The sequence below is a fragment of the Dipodomys spectabilis genome, unplaced genomic scaffold, assembly GCF_019054845.1.
Source record: "Dipodomys spectabilis isolate Male_0828 unplaced genomic scaffold, ASM1905484v1 ptg000073l, whole genome shotgun sequence".
NCBI lineage: Eukaryota > Metazoa > Chordata > Mammalia > Rodentia > Heteromyidae > Dipodomys > Dipodomys spectabilis.
In genome coordinates, this window is record NW_024870750.1 from 3,616,069 (window position 1) to 3,637,192 (window position 21,124).

General features: G+C 37.7%; 1 protein-coding gene across 1 annotated transcript in view; it reads left to right on the top strand.

Annotated features, from left to right (window-relative positions):
• Kiaa0586 (KIAA0586 ortholog) overlaps positions 1 to 21,124 on the top strand; it is a 108,647-nt gene that overhangs the window by 48,919 nt on the left and 38,604 nt on the right. Inside the window, exons 18-27 of the mRNA XM_042682533.1 lie at positions 1,337 to 1,414; positions 3,315 to 3,508; positions 6,019 to 6,137; positions 7,347 to 7,576; positions 10,938 to 11,094; positions 11,837 to 12,071; positions 14,249 to 14,502; positions 15,923 to 15,999; positions 18,239 to 18,367; positions 18,821 to 18,998. Coding sequence (XP_042538467.1) covers positions 1,337 to 1,414; positions 3,315 to 3,508; positions 6,019 to 6,137; positions 7,347 to 7,576; positions 10,938 to 11,094; positions 11,837 to 12,071; positions 14,249 to 14,502; positions 15,923 to 15,999; positions 18,239 to 18,367; positions 18,821 to 18,998 — 1,651 coding nt within the window. The remainder of the gene's footprint in view (positions 1 to 1,336; positions 1,415 to 3,314; positions 3,509 to 6,018; positions 6,138 to 7,346; positions 7,577 to 10,937; positions 11,095 to 11,836; positions 12,072 to 14,248; positions 14,503 to 15,922; positions 16,000 to 18,238; positions 18,368 to 18,820; positions 18,999 to 21,124) is intronic.

A 21,124-nucleotide genomic window follows, 5' to 3' on the forward strand; every position in this document is an offset into this window, starting at 1 on the left:
ACTTGAAAAAGGAAGTTTAAGATCTTTATATTTGTAAGTATGCAGAAGGGTAAAATCCCTAGGTAATATTTTGGTATGCAAATTGTGAGACTCACATATATGAAGAATTCTGTCTCTTTGGTAAATAATCTCTGATTTACATGGGAATTAGATTCTTTGAATGTGAATTTTCTAGGGACAATTGGAGTTTATAGCTGGGGATATTACATAGTCATACTGTTGACATGATTGGCACTTAGGACTTTTGCTGTAGCAAAATAGAACTGTAATTTAACTCAATCCAAGGTTTTGTTATTGAAAGCAGACTTGATCAATGAAGGTAACAGAGAAAACACCAAGAATCTCTATCTAATTTAACTTACATCAATAATGTTGTTTTTATTGAAAATTTATTGAAATATATTTAATTACAGATAATAAATTTTTGGACTTTTAATCATTCTTACTCTTGGCAAGATACTGATGTGGATTTTGGTGACTGAATTTTATATAGCAAAGCCCATATATTAGATTTCTGAAATTACTATTTCTAAAAGTATTACTTTTTTGTAAGTTTGTGTATGCTTCTATAGATACACATACAAGCACTTTATCTTAACTATAGAAAAAAAAATCATAATCTTGTCAACCTATTGATCAATGACTTAAGTTATACTTATTGACAATCCTTTAAATGTTAACTTTTAATACTAAAACTGGGGCTGGGAATGTGGCTCAAGAAGTTGAGCACTTGCCTAGTAAGTGAAAGGCTCTGAGTTCAAACCTCAGTACCTTCAGCAAAAAAAAAAAAGCAACTTTGTAAATAAATGTTTGTGGAGCATAAGACATGGAAACTGAGAATCACAATTATTGCAGGGCTGGGAAGGTAACTCAGTGGTAGAGTGCTTGCCTTGCATGCATGAGGCCCTGGGTTTGATTCCTCAGCACCACATAAGCAGAAAAAGCCAGAGGTGGTGCTATGGCTCAAATGGTAGAGTGCTGGCCTTGAGCTGAAGAGCTGAGGGACAGCTCCCAGGCTCAGAGTTCAGGCAGGCCCAGGACTGACAAAAAAAAAAAGTACATCAAGTATGAGGAAATCCTTTAAATGTTAAAAATTGATACTAAAACCAATATTTAATTTTTACAGCTATTGAAATGATGGTCTAAAGGCTTAGGGACTAGTTTCGATTTCATTTATTAAGTAAATGACACATTTAAACTTCAAAAATACAAATGAAAAAAAGTGTAAATGCAAAATATAAAATATAAAAAATAGAGCCATTTGGAAATATGATACATTATATATAAATTTTTACAACTTGAGCATAACAAAAACTTTCTGAAAATCTTTTCTTAGATTCCAGAATTTGTAAAGATAGATGACGACTTGAAGTTGCCTGGAACTAACTTGAATGAAATAATTGATGTTACACAGGTAATAAAACTTATACCATGAAAAGTTCTCCTAATATTTGTGCAAGTGGTTGAATACCTTTGACTTTCTTTCCTTTTCTTTTTTTGTCGGTTGTGGGGCTTGAACTCTGGGCCTGGGCACTGTCCCTTAGCTCTTCAGCTCAAGGCTAGCACTCTACAACTTGAGCCACAGCGCTACTTCTAGCTTTTTCTGTTTATGTGATACTGAGGAATCAAACCCAGGGCTTCATACAGGCAAGGCAAGCACTCTACCACTAAACCACATTCCTAACCCAGTATACTTCTATTTTTTAAACCTATATATAAAGTTAAGATTCTGTGGTCCAGTTTTATCTTCATATGTGTTACCTTCTGCCTCCATGAAATGTAATAATGTCTTTCCTACCTGGATTTACCTCACCTGCCTCTGTCCTTTCCTTCTATTATTTTCCTCCCTCCTTCCCTCCCTCCCTCCCTCCCTTCCTTCCTCCCTTCCTTCCTTCCTTCCCTTTCTTCTTTCCTTCCTTCCTTTTCTTTCTTTCTTTCTTCTGATCCTAAGGCTTGAACTCAGGGTCTCGGTGTTGTCCCTGAACTTCTATTGTTTTGCTCAAGGTTACTGCTCTACCACATGAGCCAGAGCACCATGTAGATAAGAGTCTCATAGACTTTCCTAACTAGGATGGCTTTTTGAATCATGATCTGAGTAGGTAGGATTATAGGCTGGAGCCACCAGCACCTGGCTTCTTTCCATTTCTTTTGAACTCTCTCTCTGTCCCTTCTACATTTTAATACATTTATCTATTGAATATTGTGGTAGTTGTTGTTTATATTGGAAAAAAGTTGGAAATAGTCCAAAATCAAGAGGAGCTCCCATATGGAGTGCAAATTATAGAAATGATAGAAATAATAAAATGCAAGGAGGGAAAATGGAGGAGAAAGTAAAATATGAAAAATAGGAGAAGAGATAATAGAATATAAAATTAATTGAAATTACATTAAAATAAAAAATTGTATATTTTTTATATTTCTCTGACTTTTGGAACTGACTAGTTTTGGTTTTAGTAATAAAAAAATGAAATCTTATTTTAGATGTCAGAATTGACCTGAGTTGAGTTAAAGACAAGATAAATTCAGTTTAGGTTATTTTCATGTAACAATATAATAAAATTTTTTAAATATCAGAAATAACTTTTGAGCATTACCTGATGATGAAAGTAATACTGTAAAGTGTTCTAATTGCATACTTAATATGAAATAGATTTTATAAGAACAAAATGATACTTGGGAAAAAGTTGCTTTTTTTGGTCAGTCATGGGGCTTGAACTCTGGGCCTTAGCGCTGTCCCTCAGCTCTTCAGCTCAAGGCTAGCGCTCTACCACTTGGGTCACAGTGCCACTTCCAACTTTTTCTGGTTATGTGGTGCTAAGGAATTGAACCCAGGACCTCATGCATCCAAGGCAAGCTCTCTACCACTGAGCCACCTTCTCAGCCCCGGGAAAAAGTTTTAAGATGGTAAATTTCCTAAATTTCTAAAGGGAGATATTAATAATGTTTATTAGTAATTCAGTCACAATCAAGTTTTCTGGGATTTTTATGACTATATAGAGTGAATATTGATATTTTGTTCTGGTTTTTATGATGATGGTGATCAAATCCAGGGCCTCACAAATGCTAGGCAAGTACTGTACCACTGAACTATATCTTCAGCTCAAATATTTGGTTTTAAAAGGACAAACTAATAATGCAATTAAGGAGTCTTCAATTGTGGTTTGTATAGTTAATAAGTATTTTATACTCAAAATATAACCTAATTCAGAATGTTTGTTAATCTAGAAATGGTTCATTTGTGTAGTTTAGTGTTCAGCCTAAACCAATGTTTGAAAATCTTGAAGAAATCTATGTGTCTTTTTTCTTGTTACCAGGAAGAAGAAACACGTGATGAAATTCCAGAATGTTCTGAACCAATGTTGGAGTTTAACAGAAGTGTTAAAGTTCTTTCTACAAAATATAATGGTCCTCCATTTCCACCAGTTGTTTCTACATTTCAGCCAACTACTAATATTCTAGAGAAAGTAATAGAAAGAAAAGAAACATTGGAAAATGACTTAGTTCAGTGGTGAGTTTACAATGATATTTGTTTGATAAGAATCATAGTAGCAAATATAACTGTATAGTATAAATTGTAGTTGAGAAACTTCCTTGTCTTTTTTTATTAAATTTTTCCTTTGTGAATGTCAATGAAAATTATTTGATATAATGCCTATTTATTTATTTTGGTCATGGGGCTTGAACTCTGGGCCTGGGTGCCATCCCTGAGCTCTTCAGCTCAAGGCGAATGCTCTACTACTTGAGTCACATCGCCACTTCTGGTTTCTGGTGCTTAATTGGAGATGAGTCTCACAGACTTTCCTGCCTGGGCTGGCTTTGAACCCTGAATCCTCAGATCTCAACCTCCTGAGTAGCTAGGATTACAGGTGTGAGCCACCAGTGCCCAGTGATACAATGCTTTTAAATTTATTTTGCTCTTGAAATTTTTTCCTGGGCTATCTTCTAGAACAAAAGAAGCTGTTACTTGAATAACAGAAGCCTTAAAAATGGAGATGTTCTGGGGCTGGGAAGGTGGCTCAGTGGTAGAGCGCTTGCCTTGCATGCTTGAGGCCCTGGGTTCAATTCCTCAGCACCACATAAGAAAAAACCCGGAAGTGGCGGAAGTGGCACTGTGCTCAAGTGGTAGAGTGCTAGCCTTGAGCTAAAGAGCTGAGGGACAGCACCCAGGCCCAGAGTTCAGGCCCCACGACCAGACCCCCCCCCCCCAAAAAAAAAAAAAAAATGGAGATGTTCTGGCTACACCTGTAATCCCAGCTACTCAGAAGGTAAAGATAGGATTAGGGTTTGAGGCTAGCCCAGGCAAAGTTAGCACAAGATGCTTTCTGAAAACAGACTAAAAGTAAAAAAGGACTTAAGGTGTGGTCAAGGGCAAGACTATAAGTTCAGTCTCCAGCAGTGCAAATAGAAAGTACAGGTTCCTTATTGTAGTGATTCACTTCCAGAATATAGTGATTCACTTCCAGAATGTATTCTAAGGAAATAATTATGGCTCTGTTACTCAGCCAGATAATACCAACACTAGAAACAGGCAAACAGCAAAAGGTGGTAAGAATACATTACTTGGTTATTACATGTGAATATGAAAATGATTCTTATTATATCCTTACCTTTACTTGTAAGTAACCTTAAGGAAGTTAGGACAGAGGAGTGATTATTTTTGTTTTTTTGAGACAAGGTCTATCTGTGTTGTTTAACCTGGCCTTGAACTTGAACTTGAGATCCTCCTACCTCACCCTCCTAAGTAGCTAGAATTCTAATAGTATACCATCATGCCCAGATTATGAAATATAGCTGGACACCGGTGCCTCACACCTATAATCCTAGTTACTCAGGAGGCTGAGATCTGAGGATTGTGATTCAAAGCCAGCCTGGGCAGGAAAGTCAGTGAAATCTTATCTTCACTCTACCACCAGAAAACCAAAAGTGGTGCTGTGGTTCAAGTGGTAGAGCGCTCACCCTGAGCTGAAGAGCTCAAGGACAGCGCCCAGGCCCAGAGTTCAAGCCCAGACCGACAAAAAAAAAAAGAAAAGAAAAAAAGAAATGTTTGTTATAAACTAAAGAACTGTTCATTGAGCCATTAAACTTAGGTTTAGAAGAATATTGGATGATACTGAAAAATACTAGTGCACAGCTATATAAGTGAAGCAATACTTATAACCTCGGCTTATAAGACCTGAAAAATAAATATGCACAGAATAAAAACAAGTTGCTAATAACCACATTTATCCTTGAATCAAGGATTATGGTGAGCATTCTCAAACTTTTAAAAAAACTTTTATGTATTCTCTAAATATGCTATAATCAACTTCTACCATTTGTATAATAATTTTTTTTTTTGGGGGGGGGGGGTCCGGTCGTGGGGCCTGAACTCTGGGCCTGGGTGCTGTCCCTCAGCTCTTCAGCTCAAGGCTAGCGCTCTACCACTTGAGCCACAGCACCACTTCTGGCTTTTTTTCTCTTTTGCTTATGTGCTTCTGGGGCATTGAACCCAGGGCCTCATGCATACAAGGCAAGCGCTCTACCACTGAGCCACCTTCCCAGCCCTTGTATAATAATTTTTAAAGCGTCTCATCTGTTCTAAAGAAATGTAACAAAAGAAGTCTTTCTTTCTTTTAGGGAGAATACTACTTTGTATTACCATCTACATATTTATTTCCCTGAAGAGTAGGCAGCTAGACTGTCTTCTAGCTTTGCTTTGTTATTATCTTACAAATTAGCTCTCACAATGTGAATCAAACCTTGGAGGCACAAGATATGCCAGATAATCGTTGGCCAAATCTTACCATAAATTTAGGCATTCCATTAAACTTTTCATTAAACTAATATGAAAGAGTTTTTTATTCTGTTTCATGTGGTTTTTCTTGTTGGAAAATACAGTTTTTTCTTTCCAGATGTATTTTTCAGATGACTGCTTCCATATGTAAATGTTTATACCATGGGAACAGGTTATGTTTAAGGATGATGTGGGTAACATGTTCTATACTTCAACCAAACTTGGGAGTTCTTTTATTCCCCCAGGGTAGAACAAGAAATAATGTCAAGAATTATCTCTAGACTCTTTCCAATCCAGCATCAGGCCAGGCCTAATGACAGTGATTCAGTTAGTGAAGCAAGTGAATCATTGACTTCTGACATTGGTAAGTGAGATGGAATATTTTCTTTCTTTTGTTATCAAAAGTTAAAACCTTTAGTTCATTGTGGATTTATATATACCAAAGGTACCTTCTTCCCTTTATTCCGTACTGCAGCTTTTAAATTGAGGTGTTTCCCTCATCCCTCTACTCCAAACTCTCTATTTTTCTATCATAGTAAATATGTATAAGTATATATACACATATATATTTATGCATATAACTTAATATATTTGTTATAATAATTACTAGACTATGGTTGATTATATGTCTTTCTTACTCACTAGACTATAAATTACTGGATTAAAGATGCTTCTTCTTTACTGCCTAGCCCTTCACTGATACCTATTAAGAACATCTTCACCGAATAATTAAATGAACTTCTTTTGTGTGTGTATGTGTGAGTGGTACTGGAGTTTAAACTCAGGGCTTCATGCTTGCTTAGGCAGGTCCTCTACTACTGAGTTATGAACCAACCCCTTCTACCCCTAATCTCCACTTCTAGAAAAGATAGGATAATAGTCATGCCATTATACCCAAACCTGTTTGCTATTCTACTTGATGCTCTACTGGCATCCTACCTTTGACATAACCAAAATCGATTTCCTTTTTCTGTCTAAACCAGCTCTTCCTTTGTGCTTTTAGTTAAGAATCTCACTACTTTCTTGCCCAGGCTTGTCTTAAACTGTGATTCTCAGATCTCAGCCTTCTGGATAGCTAGGATTACAGGTGTGAGCCACATTTATTCAGTTTTTTAGTGGTGGGAAAAAGGCAATTTTTTTTTTTTTTTGGGGTCCGGTCATGGGGCCTGAATTCTGGGCCGGGGCGCTGTCCCTCAGCTCTTCAGCTCAAGGCTAGCGCTCTACCACTTGAGTTACAGCGCCACTTCCGGCTTTTTTCTTTTTGCTTATATGGTGCTGAGGAATCCAACCCAGGGTCTCAGGCATGCAGGGCAAGCGCTCTACCACTGAGCCACCTTCCCAGCCCAAGGCAATTTATTTGTGTGTTTTCCTCCCTCTTTTGGCTTGTGGAGATAGAATATGAATACTTATCTTTGTCTTTGTCATGTTTGTATTTTCACTTTTATTCCTTCTTCTACCCTCACATATATTGGCACGATCACACATATTGGGAACTTTAAAAGTTGAAGAATCAAGATTTAAGTTGTACCTACGTTTCTTGCCCACTTACGTTGAAAAATCTTTCACTTTTTAGTGGAAGGAACAAGTGGCGGTGCTCTTCAGCTCTTTGTTGATGCGGGTGTTCCGGTGAATTCAGACATGATTAGCCATTTTGTGAATGAAGCTCTTGCTGAGACCATTGCTGTCATGCTGGGTGACCGGGAAACAAAGAAACAAGCTCCTGCTACCACCAGTGCTTCTGGTGACATTTCAACAAATGAAACATGCTTGCCGGAAACATGCGTGCCAGAAACATGCTTGCCGGTAGAAGTGACTTTCCTTTCATGATTTAAGAGTTCTAGGGTACTTTTTGATAGGTTTAAATAAATTTTAAACTACATATCTTGTGATCACACTTTGTGATAGAGTTTTATTCCTTATTGTTATCATTTTTAGCATAGATTCGTTGTTAGAAAGGGGTTTCTTTGTGATATTTACATACATGCATATAATGTACTTTGATCAGACTCACCTCATTTTTGTTACTCTTTCTTAACCTGCCTCCTCTCAATTCTTTTTTTTGGGGGGGAGGGTCCCCAGTCATGGGACCTGAACTCTGGGCCTGGGTGCTGTCCCTCAGCTATTCAGCTCAAGGCTAGCATGTTATCACTTGAGCCATAGCACCACTTCCGGCTTTTTTTTTTCTGCTTATGTGGTGCTGAGGAATCAAATCCAGGGCCCATGCATGCAAGGCAAGCGCTCTACCACTGAGCCACCTTCCTAGCCCCCTCTCAATTCTTATTGCTATAATCAAAAGTTTTTGCTTAGCATTTTTTTTAAACTTTTAAATCTGCAGAAAAGTTGAAAGTATGATATACTGAATGTCTGTATCTCCCTTATCTGTTTTTCAAAGTTGATAACATATTGGCCTATTTTTTAAATTGTTGTATCTACTGCCCTTTAAAAATGACTTGAAAGTTGCAGATACCATTATACCTTAACTCAAAGCATCAAGCAGTATCACCAATGAACAAGTTGCTTTCTTCAGTAACTAAAATATCATATCATATCCCACCAAATTTAATATTAATATTTAAACAATGAGACCTTTTTCAAATTTTCCCAGATGTTCCAAAAATACCTTTTTTTAATCTTTTTAAATTTATGTACAGTCAAACGATCTCTTGGTGGGTTTTTTTTTTGGTTTAACTTCTGTTTTTAATCTCTACAAGAGATTTTTGGGTCAGGTCGTGGGTCCTGAACTCTGGGCCTGGGCACTGACCCTCAGCTCTTCAGCTCGATGCTAGCACTCTACCACTTGAGCCACAGCGCCACTTCTGGCTTTTTTTTTTTCTGCTTATGTGGTGCTGAGGAATCGAACCCAGGGCCTCAAGCATACAAGGCAAGTGCTCTACCACTGAGCCACCTTCCCAGCCCGAAAATATATTTTAATAAATATATTTATTACTGATTGTTTGATCAGCTTTATTATATAAAATAGAATTCTGTTATAGCAACATGAAATTATACAAATTCAAATATATTCTGTATTACCAGTTGTAAAAACTAATCATTTCTGATCCTATAAATTACAAAGATTTAAGTAGTGCTATTGCTTCAGATTCATTCCATTGATATATCTATATATATCTATATATACCTATGAAATGACTTAAGATTATTTGCAAGTCTGAGGAAAGGAATTGTATAGAAAGGACACAAATAGGAAAGTAACTGTTATGCTTTTGTATCTTAAAATTTTTGAACCATTTGAGTAGTTACATACTCAACAGATTAACATTAAAATTGTCCTTTTTTCCCTAGTACTTTCTATCTTTCTATTGTCTTCCTCTTTGCTATTCTCCCACTTTTTCCTTATCTCTTCATTACTTTTTAAATACTGGTCCTCTTGTGCTTAAAGGCTGTTTTTGTGGGGTTTTTTTGTTTTGGTTTTTTTTTTGTCGGTCATGGGGCTTGAACTCTGGGCCTAGGTGTTATCCCTGAGCTCTTCAGTTCAAGGTGAGTGCTCTACTACTTGAGCCACAGCAGCACTTCCAGTTTTCACTGAGCCATCTTCCCAGCCCCCACTTCTGGTTTTCTGTGGTTAATTGAAGATAGAGTCTCACAGATGTTCCTGTCCCAGCAAGCTTTGAACTGCAATCCTCAGATCTCAGCCTCCTGAGTAGCTAGGATTACAGGTGTGAGCCACCAGCACTGGGCTTTGTTTTTGTCAGTTAAGTTGCAGGGCTTGTCTATCAATGTAGTGGGCTTTTGGTCTAAGCTGTATGCATTTAGTCTTCCTTTCTGTATTAAAAGACAATACTTAAGCTGAGTGCTGTGGCTCACACCTGTAATCCTAGCTCTCAGGAGACTGAGATCTGAGGATAGCAGTTAGAAGCCAGCACAGGCAGGAAAGTCCGTGAGACTCTTATCGCCAATAAACTACTCAAAAAAGCTGGAAGTGGCCCTGTAGCTTAAGTGGTAGAGAGAGAGAGAGCTCACTTTGAGCAAAAGAAGCTCAGGGGCAACGCCCAGGCCCAGAGTTCATCTCCCAGGACTAGCAAAAAAAGTATTTAAAATTTTTGAGAGGCCTAATTCAGAGGTGATTTCCAAAGAGTTTTTCTTTTTTTTTCTTTTTTTTTTTTTATTGTGAAAATACTGTACAGAGGGGTTATAATTACATGGGCAAGATAATGAGTACATTTCTTTTTCTTTTTTTTTTTTTTTGGGGGGGGGGGTCTGGTCGAGGGCCTGAACTCTGGGCCTGGGCACTGTCCCTCAGCTCTTCAGCTCAAGGCTAATGCTCTACCATTTGAGCCACGATGCCACTTCGGTCTTTTTTCTCTGCTTATGTGATGCTGATGAATCGAACCCAGGCCCTCATGCGTGCAAGGCAAGCGCTCTACCACTGAGCCACCTTCCCAGCCCTAATGAGTACATTTCTTTATTTTTTTTTTGGTCTGGTCGTGGGGCCTGAACTCTGGGCCTAGGCGCTGTCCCTCAGCTCTTCAGCTCAAGGCTACCGCTCTACCACTTGAGCCATAGTGCCACTTCCGGCTTTTTCTGCTTATGTGGTGCTGAGGAATCGAACCCAGGGCCTCAGGCATGCAAGGCAAGCGCTCTACCACTGAGCCTCCTTCCCAGCCCATGACATATTTCTTATCAAGCATTGTAGCCTCCTCCTTTGTTTCCCCTTCCCATCCCTTCCCATCCCCCCCCCCCCCCCCCCCCCCGGCCCCCCTCCACCCAATCTCCCTCTCCAAAGTTGTAAAGTTCCAAAGAGTTTCTTTTTTTATTTTTTTTTGGGGTCTGGTCTTGGGGCCTGAACTCTGGGCCTGGGCGCTGTCCCTCAGCTCTTCAGCTCAAGGCGCTAGCGCTCTACCGCTTGAGCCACTGCGCCACTTCCGACTTTTTTCTTTTTGCTTATGTGGTGCTGAGGAATTGAACCCAGGGCCTCGAGCATGCAAGGCAAGTGCTCTACCACTGAGCCACCTTCCCAGCCCATCCAAAGAGTTTCTTTAGGCCATTTTTACACTAGACAGTTAGGACCCAGGGAACCTGAGACTCCTTTTTGTTGTTATTTTGCCTAAGTTCTACACAGTCTATGGATGAACTCTGTATTGTTGTTGATTATTTTTATTTTGATGACCAACACCATTTGTCTTGTTTTACTCATTTATTTTAGGAAAGAGTGTATACCCCAGTGGCTACCCCACAGCCTACTCCTCCTGGCTCACCTCCAGCATCCCCTAAGCTCGTGTTATTACAAACTCCAGATTCCTCTCCCTGCGATTCAGAACATGAGATAGCGTTTTCTGTGAAAGAAATAGTTGCTGAAAAAGGTATGACCTTTATTTCTTTGACTTAATTATAATTTAAGCAACTATTAACTAAAAGTTTGTAATTTGTTTTCTAAGATGCTTTTGATTATACATAGTCATTGCTTACTGGGTTTTAGAAAATCACTTTTTTTCTGCAAAGGAATTAGTTGTCACATGACCATCTTATATTTCTATAACAGAATATCACATACTCTGGGTAGTTTGTACAGAAAGTAAATTAGTTTCTTACAATTCTGGAAGCTGGAAAGTCCAAGACTAAGGGACTGCATCTGTTAAGGGCTTCCTTGCTGTTTCATAAGTGTCAGAAGGAACTACTACATGGTGGAAAAGCATGGAACCCCTGACTTCAAGTCGTCTTCTCACCCTTAATTAGTTCCCAACAGTCCCACCTCCAAATATCTCTTGCATATGGGAATTAAATTTCATTCAGTCCTCAAGATATTTAAACCATATCACCACTTCTTAAAGTACATAATCTAACAGATAGATTACTGTTAAGTGGTACTGAGGAATAGAACCCAGGGCTTCATGCATGCAAGGCCAGCACTCTTACCACCAAGTCACATTCCCAGCCCTTTTCTTTTACTTCTTATACTGTACTAAATTAATCTCTCATTCATAGCCACAACCCTCACCATTGTTATTCTTATTGCTATTATTTGTATGCCAGAATGTAAAGGGGTATCTGAAGAGATGTATGTTGCCTTCCTTTACTAACCTTTATATTTTTCCTCTTTTTAAGAAAAATCTTTAGGGACTGATATGTCTGCCATCACACTTAATACTCCAACAGTTACTCCTACTTTGACACCTCCCTCAGCAGCAGCTCTTACCCCAACTTTGTCAGAGATTTCCATTGATAAAATGAAGATAACGAGCTCAGAATTGAAGATTCCTAAACCATGGGGAGATGGAGACCTGCCATTGGATGAAGAGAATCCTAATTCATTTCAAGAGGATCTTCAACCAAGAGCTATGTAAGAAAGAACATACAATTGTCCCCCATCCTACTGTTTCCATTTTGTTTTGCCAGTACTGGAGATTGAACTCAGGACTTGTGCTTGTTGTATAGGTGCTCTACTATTTGAACTATGCCTCCTGCCTTTTTTTGCTGTTCTTTATTTTTTTGTATAAGTTCGCATGTTTTTGCCCATGTCCAGTCTTAGACTATGCTCCTTCTACCTGTGCCTTTCATGTAGCTGAGATCACAGTCATGAACCTTTATGCCCAGCTTTTTTGTTGAAATGGTCCTATCAACTTTTTACTCCGACTAGTCTTGAGCTACAGTCTCCCTGATCTCTTCCTCCATGCACTAAAATTTACAGACATGAGCCACTGCTCCCATCCTATACTTGTCCCTCTGTATCTGACAGGGAATTGGTACATGGACACACTCATGCCAACATTCACACATATTCAAATCCCTTTGTATAATAATATGGCGTAGTATTTGCATATAACCAATGAATATTCTCTTATATACTTACCATCATTTCTAGATTACTTAGAATACCTAATTCAATGTAAATGCTCTGTGAAGAGTTGTTATATTGCATTGCTCAGGGGAGAATAACAAGGAAAAAGTACAGATGCTTTTTGCTTTCCAATATATTCCATTTGTTGTTAACTAAATACTGAATGTAGAACTTGTGGATAGGGTGAATTATATTCACTTTCAGTAACTCTATATTCTGACGTTTGATTTATATGACCCATGGAGAACACAGCCATGATATATGAAGTTTTGTAAACCACAAACTACGCTTTGGGTTGTTGGTGGTAGATGGTTTTTTTGTTTTGTTTTTGTTTTTGTTTTTGTTTTACAGTGTTGAGTATCAAACCCAGGGCCTTTGATATGCTAGAGTAGTGTTCTACCACTTAGCAATATACCTTTACCAAACTGGAAATAAGAAGTTTTATAAACATTGTTCTTTTTTAAAATTTCTATGAAATTTATTTATACCTTTACTTTCTCTTAAAAGTTTTTTTTAATTTTAATTTTTAGTGAACATACTGTACAGAGGGGTTACAATTACATGGGCAAGATAATGAGTACATTTCTTATCAAGCATTGCAGGCTCCTCCTTTGTTTACCCTTCACATCCCTTCCCAGCCCCCCCCCTCTTCTCTCAACCCAATCCTCCCCCCCTCCCCGCCCCACACCAAAGTTGTAAAGTTCGTTTTCGACATGACAACTTGTACTTCTCATTGTTGCAACGGGTCCACCTGTATCCTTAAACGACTTGTTTTTCCCCATCTCCTCCACAAATTATACCGACATCAAATATAGTGAAAGCAGGGGTTATACTGTGGGGGAGTCTTAAAAAGTTTTGAAACAGATTATAGTAAGACATCCGATTGTTAATAAAATAGAAAATTATTTCACCTTAGTGTGATCATCATTTACAAAGTTATTCAGTTAATATCAGTTTACTTTTATATAACTGATTACTATAAATGTGTATTTCATTGCTAGAACTTGCTAGTTGGCCTTTGATTAAAACATAAAAACAATTTTAGAAGAATGAATCTCAGCCATGCTCTGATGGCTCACTCAGGAAGCTGAGATCTGAGGATTGTGGTTCAAAGCCAGGCAGGAAAGTCTGTGAGGCACTTTTATCTCCATTTAACCACTGGAAAACTGGAAGTGGAGCTATGGCTCAAAGTGATAGAGTACTAGCATTGAGTGAAAGATGCTTAGGGACAGCACCCAGGTCCTGAGGTCAAGTCCTAGGACTGGCACACACACACACAAAAAGGAATAAGCTGGGCGCTGGTGGCTCAGGCCTGTAATCCTAGCTACTCAGGAGGCTGAGATCTGAGGATCACAGTTCAAAGCCAGCCCAAGCTGAAAAGTCCGTGAGACTCTTATCTCCAATAAACCACCCAAAAACTGGAAGTGGCTCTGTGGCTCAAGTGGTAGAGTGCTAGTCTTGAGCTAAAGAGCTGAGGGACAGCACCCAGGCCCAGAGTTCAAGCCCTACTACCGACAAAAAAAAAAAGGATAAATCTTGTTAATTATAGTAGTATAAATGGCAGAAATGACTTCCTAAAGGAGATGTTATGCTGTTGAATTCAATTTTTTCCTTACATAAAAATGATTATAGACTTTCAGTGACCTAATAAATTCAAAAATATGTCTTTATCTTCTTAGAGTAATGTCTGTGGCTAAAGAGGAAGAACCTGAGGACATGGTCCTCCCTGCTCAGCCTGCACCTCCAGAGTCAGTTCCCTTCATACCATTTCCTGCAGCTCCCAAGGCTCCTTCTCCCGTACAGATGATCAGTTCACGTTCATCCACACTGGAGAGCACATTGAGTGCTACTGTCACGGAGACGGAAACTTTAGATAGACCCATCTCTGAAGGAGAAATTTTATTTAGCTATGGTCAAAAATTGGCTACCAGGAGTAAGTTATCTATGTCAGTTGATTTTACTGGTTACATTATGATAATTTTCTCAGACAAATGCTTGTCTTTTGTGGTGGTTGTTTTTCGTTTGTTTTGTTTTGTGTTGTTTTTTTTGTCGTCCTGGGGCCTGAACTCTGGGCCTGGGCGCTGTACCTCAGCTCTTCAGCTCAAGGCTAGCGCTCTACCACTTGAGCCGCAGCGCCACTTCCAGCTTTTTCCACTTATGTGGTGCTGAGGAATCGAACCCAGGGCCTCATGCATGCAAGGCAAGCACTCTACCACTGAGCCACCTTCCCAGCCCAACTTCTAGCTTTTTCTGCTTATATGGTGCTGAGGAATCGAACCCAGGGCCTCGTGCATGCAAGGCAAGCACTCTACTATTGAGCCACCTTCCTAGCCATGCTTGTCTTTTAAAAATGTTTTTACTGCCATGTACTGGTGGCTCACACTTGTAATCCTAGTTGCTCAGAAGGCTAAGATCTGAGGATTGTGGTTCTAGGCCATCCTGAGCAATAAAGTCTATGAGACTCTCATCTCAAATTAGCCACAAAAAGCTGGAAGTGGAGCTGTGGCTCAAGTGGTGGTATGCTAACCTTAAGGGAAAAAAAAAGTTCAAGTCCCAGGCACCAGAAAAAGTGTTCTTACCTAGTTTTCCTAATTTAACATGATGTAGTAAAAAGAATAGAGGCTCTGTGAAAGTTAATAACTTTTCTGCACTCCAGTTTTGGAAAATAAAATATTTCTCATACTCCTACCCTCTAGAATTTATACCATAAAGTTTCAGGCATATCTTTTAAAGCTTCCCTTGTGTGCGCCTAGAGAGACACCTAAAACATACAAGAGTATATCTATGTACCTTTAAAAAAGGATCAGACTTTGCATATTGATTTTTTTAACACACACACACATACACAAACACACACACACACACACACACACAGGTCTATATCATTTTCAATGTCTCATCTATTTATACAATGCCTGGTAGAAACATTTAGATTGTTTTCAATGTTTCTTGACTGTCTCTAAAGACCATACTTGCACATATCTTTGTGTCTTCCTAGGATCCACATGTAGGGGGAAATTGTGGAGTTAGAGTAGGTACCTTTAAACTACCAGTACATTGACTTTATGCCTTTGGGAAGATTTAATCAGATCTTAATGACAATAAGAATTTATAGGCGTACCCATTTTTTAGTTTTATGTCTATAGTGTTTTTTATAGTTCTTTTCTTACAAGATGATAGGTGAAATAAAAGTCTCATCTATGTTATAAATTGTGAAGTTTGTGAATTATTATAGACTTTCTCAGTATTTCTGTTGCTGTATAAATTAAAATATAATGTTCTGTGGCTCTTTGGTCAAATTATTTACTAGTTTTATGTATCTTTTTTCTGAATTCTTACATTTTAATTTCCAGTTTTAAAAGATGGAGGATTGTATCACACAAACCTAAATGATAGCTTATCCAGTACTCTGCAGGATGCCCTTGAAATGGTAAGGAGTAATGGAATCCAGTATTGCATTCCCACAGGAACAGTAGCCTGATGAATTTGTTGCTATGGATCAAAATTCTTTTCTCAATTATTTGAGATATATACAAAATTTAGTGTAAAATACAGTTCTTGAAGCTGGACACAGTGGTAAATTCCAATAATCACAGCTGTTCCAGAGCCTGAGGCCAGCCTGAACAACTTAGGAAGGGGAAAAAAATACATATATCTTTTTAATTTTTCAAATTGTATTAATTTTTATCTTAAGCAACTTTTATTTATATATAAATATTTTAAACATGTATAATGTATGCATACATTATACATATTATATGTATAATATCTTAAATATTTAAACATTTTAAAATGTTAAAAGATATATATATAAAATATGTATCATATATATGAAAGTATATATTGTCCATGAATACAAGAAGACTTTAAAGTTTCTTGCATATTTCACTATATAATCTTATCATAATCATGAGAGTGAAAAGAAAGTTGTCATTAATCTCTGTGGTTCTAACAGCTAAAAATGTACAGGTAACATAACTGATAAAATTTACCTCAGTGCTAAAAATCAACATTTGTTTATTCCCTTTACAATATTTTAAGTAGCTCTCACAATGCATGTTATTTTCCTTAACCACAATTATAATACTTTGTGCTGACAAGTATGTAAATATAATGGCTTAAAAAGTAATCCTTATTATGCATTCTTAGACCTTTATCTGACTATAATGTATGTTTAAGTTTCTTTCAAGTAAGTAAGTAGGGCTGGGAAGGTGGCTCAGTGATAGAGTGCTTGCCTTGCATGCATGAGGCCCTGGGTTCGATTCCTCAACACCACATAAACTGAAAAAGTCGGAAGTGGCGCTGTGGCTCAAGTGGTAGAGTGCTAGCCTTGAGCTGAAAAGCTGAGGGACAGCGCCCAGGCCCAGAGTTTAAGCTCCTCAACCAACAAAAATAAATAAATTAATGAAGTAAGTAAACTGAATCAAGACTGAATTATAGGTTATTGCTGTTTCTACATTTGAAACCAATTTTTAATTTTGATATTTTTACTGTGCCTAAATCAATAGTAATAGAAATGTATAGGAAGTGCAAAGTGGAATATGGGAAAAAAAAAAACAAAATAACTTGTAGTCATGTACCATTAGGCATTTATCTGTAAACAGCTGAGGGGTATGGATTATAATCCAAAGTTAATAAACATTTAATTAAAAATTAAACAATTAAAATACTTTTAATGACTTTCAAATGACATACCTGTATTTAAAAGGCAATATACCTTGGCTCTAAGGTCCACAGTATTCCTCATTTTGGTGAAAGGTCAATTTTTTTTTTTCACAAATGGTAATGTTTTATTTTAGAAGCATCCCAAATATCTTTAAAAGTAGATGCAAGGTAAAAAGGCCAAACCTACAAGCATTTTACATTTCAGGGAAACTCTGGCACTCTGAAGGTGTCAGATTTGCCTGAGGCACAATGCTGGAGACATTGTGCTGCTGGAGGCCGTGTGATGGAGGCCTTGTGCTTTCCTGGACTTTTAAAATCTGGTCCTTGGCCAGACACCAGTGGCTCATGCCTGTAATCCTAGCTACTCAGGAGGCTGAGATCTGAGGATCATGGTTCAAAGCCAACCCAGGCAAGAAAGTCCATGAGACTCATCTCCACCAGAAAACCGGAAGTGGTGCTGTGGCTCAAGCGGTAGAGCGCTAGCCTTGAGCTAAAGGGACAGAGCCTAGGCCCAGAGTTCAAGACCCAGGACCAAAAAAAAAGAAAAGAAAAAGAGAAAGACTTGGTCCTTGCTAAGTATGGCAGGTGTCAGCACAGAGGCAAAGGGCTATAGGTGCTACCACACATTTTTATAGTGTTTCATTTTTACGTGTGGTCCAGGTGTAGCACTACCACCATGCTTTGGCTTCATGGCCCCATTCTGACATTGCTTTGTGAATTGCATACCCTGAAGTAGTACACCAGCGGAGCACAAAACTCGATGGTCCTAGATAGAACACAAAGGGTCATTGTACTTCAGTTGTTTGTAACAGAAGGTTCAATATTCATGATTTTCACAATCTTATAGTTTATTGTTACCAAATTATAATATTGTATAGTTGAAACAAAAGTTTATATTGTAGTCAAATGGAAATGAGAACTGAGTTTTTATTGGTCATATTTGAGAAAAATGTAATTGTTTGATAAAGCTTTTGATTTAGTAACTGCCTTTATGATTCTTTTAGGAAGATGATCCTCCCAGTGAAGGACAGGTGATTAAGATGCCCCATAAAAAATCTCATCTAGATGCAGTTCGTTTTCTTACTAAACAAAACCAGGAGTTGGGTTCACAGCAAGCAGTCTGTCATTCGGAGGTACTTTTGAATCTTAATGATACTTGTGGCTAGATATAAATCCACTTCTAATTAATATAAAGTTATGTTTTAGTTATTCGAAGTCAGTATGTAAAAGGTTTAATTTTGACTCATTGAACTGTAGAGTTTTTTTGGATTTTTTGTTGTTGGTAGTGGTGGTACTGGGATTTGAACTAAGAGTGTAGCAGTTGCTGAGCTGGCAATTAATGTAAGCTAATCACTGTGAAACATTTGCAATGGTTAACTTCATTAAAAAAATAAGATAATAAAGATTAAACCTAACACTAGATGCTGTACTAAGCTGGCTTCTTAAATTTACTTTTCATGCAATGTATATCTGGCATAATAAACACTTTTTAGACTACTGCAAGTGGGCAAGATACTCAACAATTATTTTTTGTTTTGACTTGATCTTAATATGAAGGTATTAATCATCTTTTCTACTTTTTAAAGGACTTGGATATCAGTGTGGGTGAACTTAGTGAAGGTCAGAGGCCCAGGCTGACAACCGCAGTGGAAAACATCTTAATGGGCCAGTCTTTCTATATGCCACTGCCCATTGTCAATGCAGAGTCTGTGGACCAGCCGTGTGACCCTAGGCCATTATTTCAGCAGTCCAGCACAGGTTCAGGTATACTTTCAGTGATGTTTCTTGATGTATCATCTATGAAACACCCACTGATCATACTTTATTTGTACTTTCTTCAATGAATGCTATCTTCTATTTTGTATTATAATCTATAGTAGTATTCCTAATGTGAACTGAGAAAAATATAACTGTTTTCAGATGGAGGCTTGAAAGTTTTCTTTGTTAAAGGTAATAACTTCTGTGGTATATGTAGCAGTATTTCCCTGAGTGTGACTCACATGTCAGTGTGGCTGTATATACCAACACTGGGTAGAACAGGAGATCATTTTGGTAATATGCATACATACACTTTAAAATTTTAATACAGGTATATTTAGTTTAATATATACTAGGAAAATGTAATTGTTAAAGCTGACATACTGGGTCTTCCTCCTTTTATGATTTTCAAATGTAGTATTTGGTGCTTGGTGCCCTAGGACTGACTTTAGGGTAGAACTAAATTTTCTGCTGTAGATTTTGGAAAGAGTATAACAGAACACCTAACTCTAGCATATGTAGTTAATTCTCATTGTATGCATTACTATCCTATGAAGTCACCATGAACATGCTAGCAAATGCAGAACTTTTGCTTCTAGCAGAAGAAATATAAGGTTAGGTTTCTACAAGCAGTGTTAGCAGTGTTGTTAAGCTTATCAGAAAATAACTTGATTTTTTTGTTTAAAGACACCATACATAATATGTATTCTTAATTCACAAATACTGAGTCACAGTCATCAGCACTATAACTCATGCCTGAAGGAAGTTATGTAACACAAATAAATTCTTTTTTTTTTGGTCAGTTGTGGGGCTTGAACTCTGGGCTTGGGCACTGTCCCTACACTTTTCAGCTCAAGTCCAGTGCTCTACTGCTTGAGCCACAGCGCCACTTCCTGTGTTCTAGTGGTTTATTGGAGATAAGAGTCTCATGGACTTTCTACCTGGGCTAGCTTTGAACCATGATCCTCAGATCTCAGCCTCCTCAGTAGCTAGGCATGAGCCACTAGTGCCCAGCTTGTTTTCAGTACTTTTAAAATAGCAGGGAGGGGGGAGTGAGGAAGGGGATTTTCAGTAACAAAATCATGTAACATACATGCACAAAGAATAAAGTAAAAAGAAAAGCATGGTATTAAATAAACTGAAAATATCACGTTTAATAGTTGATGTTGAATAGTTCAAATTTTTCACCATTCTACCCAAGTACACAAAACCCACAAGATCCTGTGAATACTATTCTTTGAGATACAAATAAATTTTAGTAAGTAGACCAAGTAGATAAATTTCCAAATGTAAGATTTGCAAATGAGGCTTGACTATATTCTGCTTATTGACTTTTTCCATACCCATTGTTACATTCTAATATGTGAAAAGAAACTTCTTTTATGTGTTCAGATTTGCCAGAAACCAGAAAAGAACTTTCCTGAGGTTAAGTATAAGGTTGGGGACATGGTTCAAGTAGATCACTTGCCTAGCAAACACAAGGCCCTGAGTTCAAACTCTGTTACTGCCCTACACCAAATTAGAGTGTTGGCTTTACATTGAATGAATACCTTGTATCATTCAGAATTAAGAGAAATTTAAGACTGTATTTTCCATGGGAGTATATGTAAAGATTGGCATTATTTCTCATTTTGTGCATATGATAAGAGTATTAAGTGTTTTACATTCCTTGTTTTTGTTTTGTTTCATTCTGTCTTACTGAACTCAGGGTGGTGTGCTTAATAGGGGAAGCATCTTACCACTTGAGCCAAAACCTTACCCTTTCAAATCCTTAGGTTTTATTGAGTAACTTCTTAGCTGGCTATTTATGCAGCTTGCAATAAACAAGATTGACACTAGATGGCTCTCGCAGATCACTTGTGAGCTATTAGGCACTTGAGACCTCTGTAACTTTTTCTTTATCTCTGGTAGCACCCAGAAAATTCCGGTGATGTAGAGTTCATTTTAATAGTAAATCTGTTGTATTAAATTAAACAAACTAACTGAATACATTGTTTAATTTAATTGGAAAAATAAGTCATCTTGCATGAGATATATAGGGGTGTGTGTGTGTAGCAGCTTAGCAAAATGGCTAAAATTTAGACTTAAATTTTAAGAAATAGGTTTGAATTCTATCTCTTTTAATCTTCAGT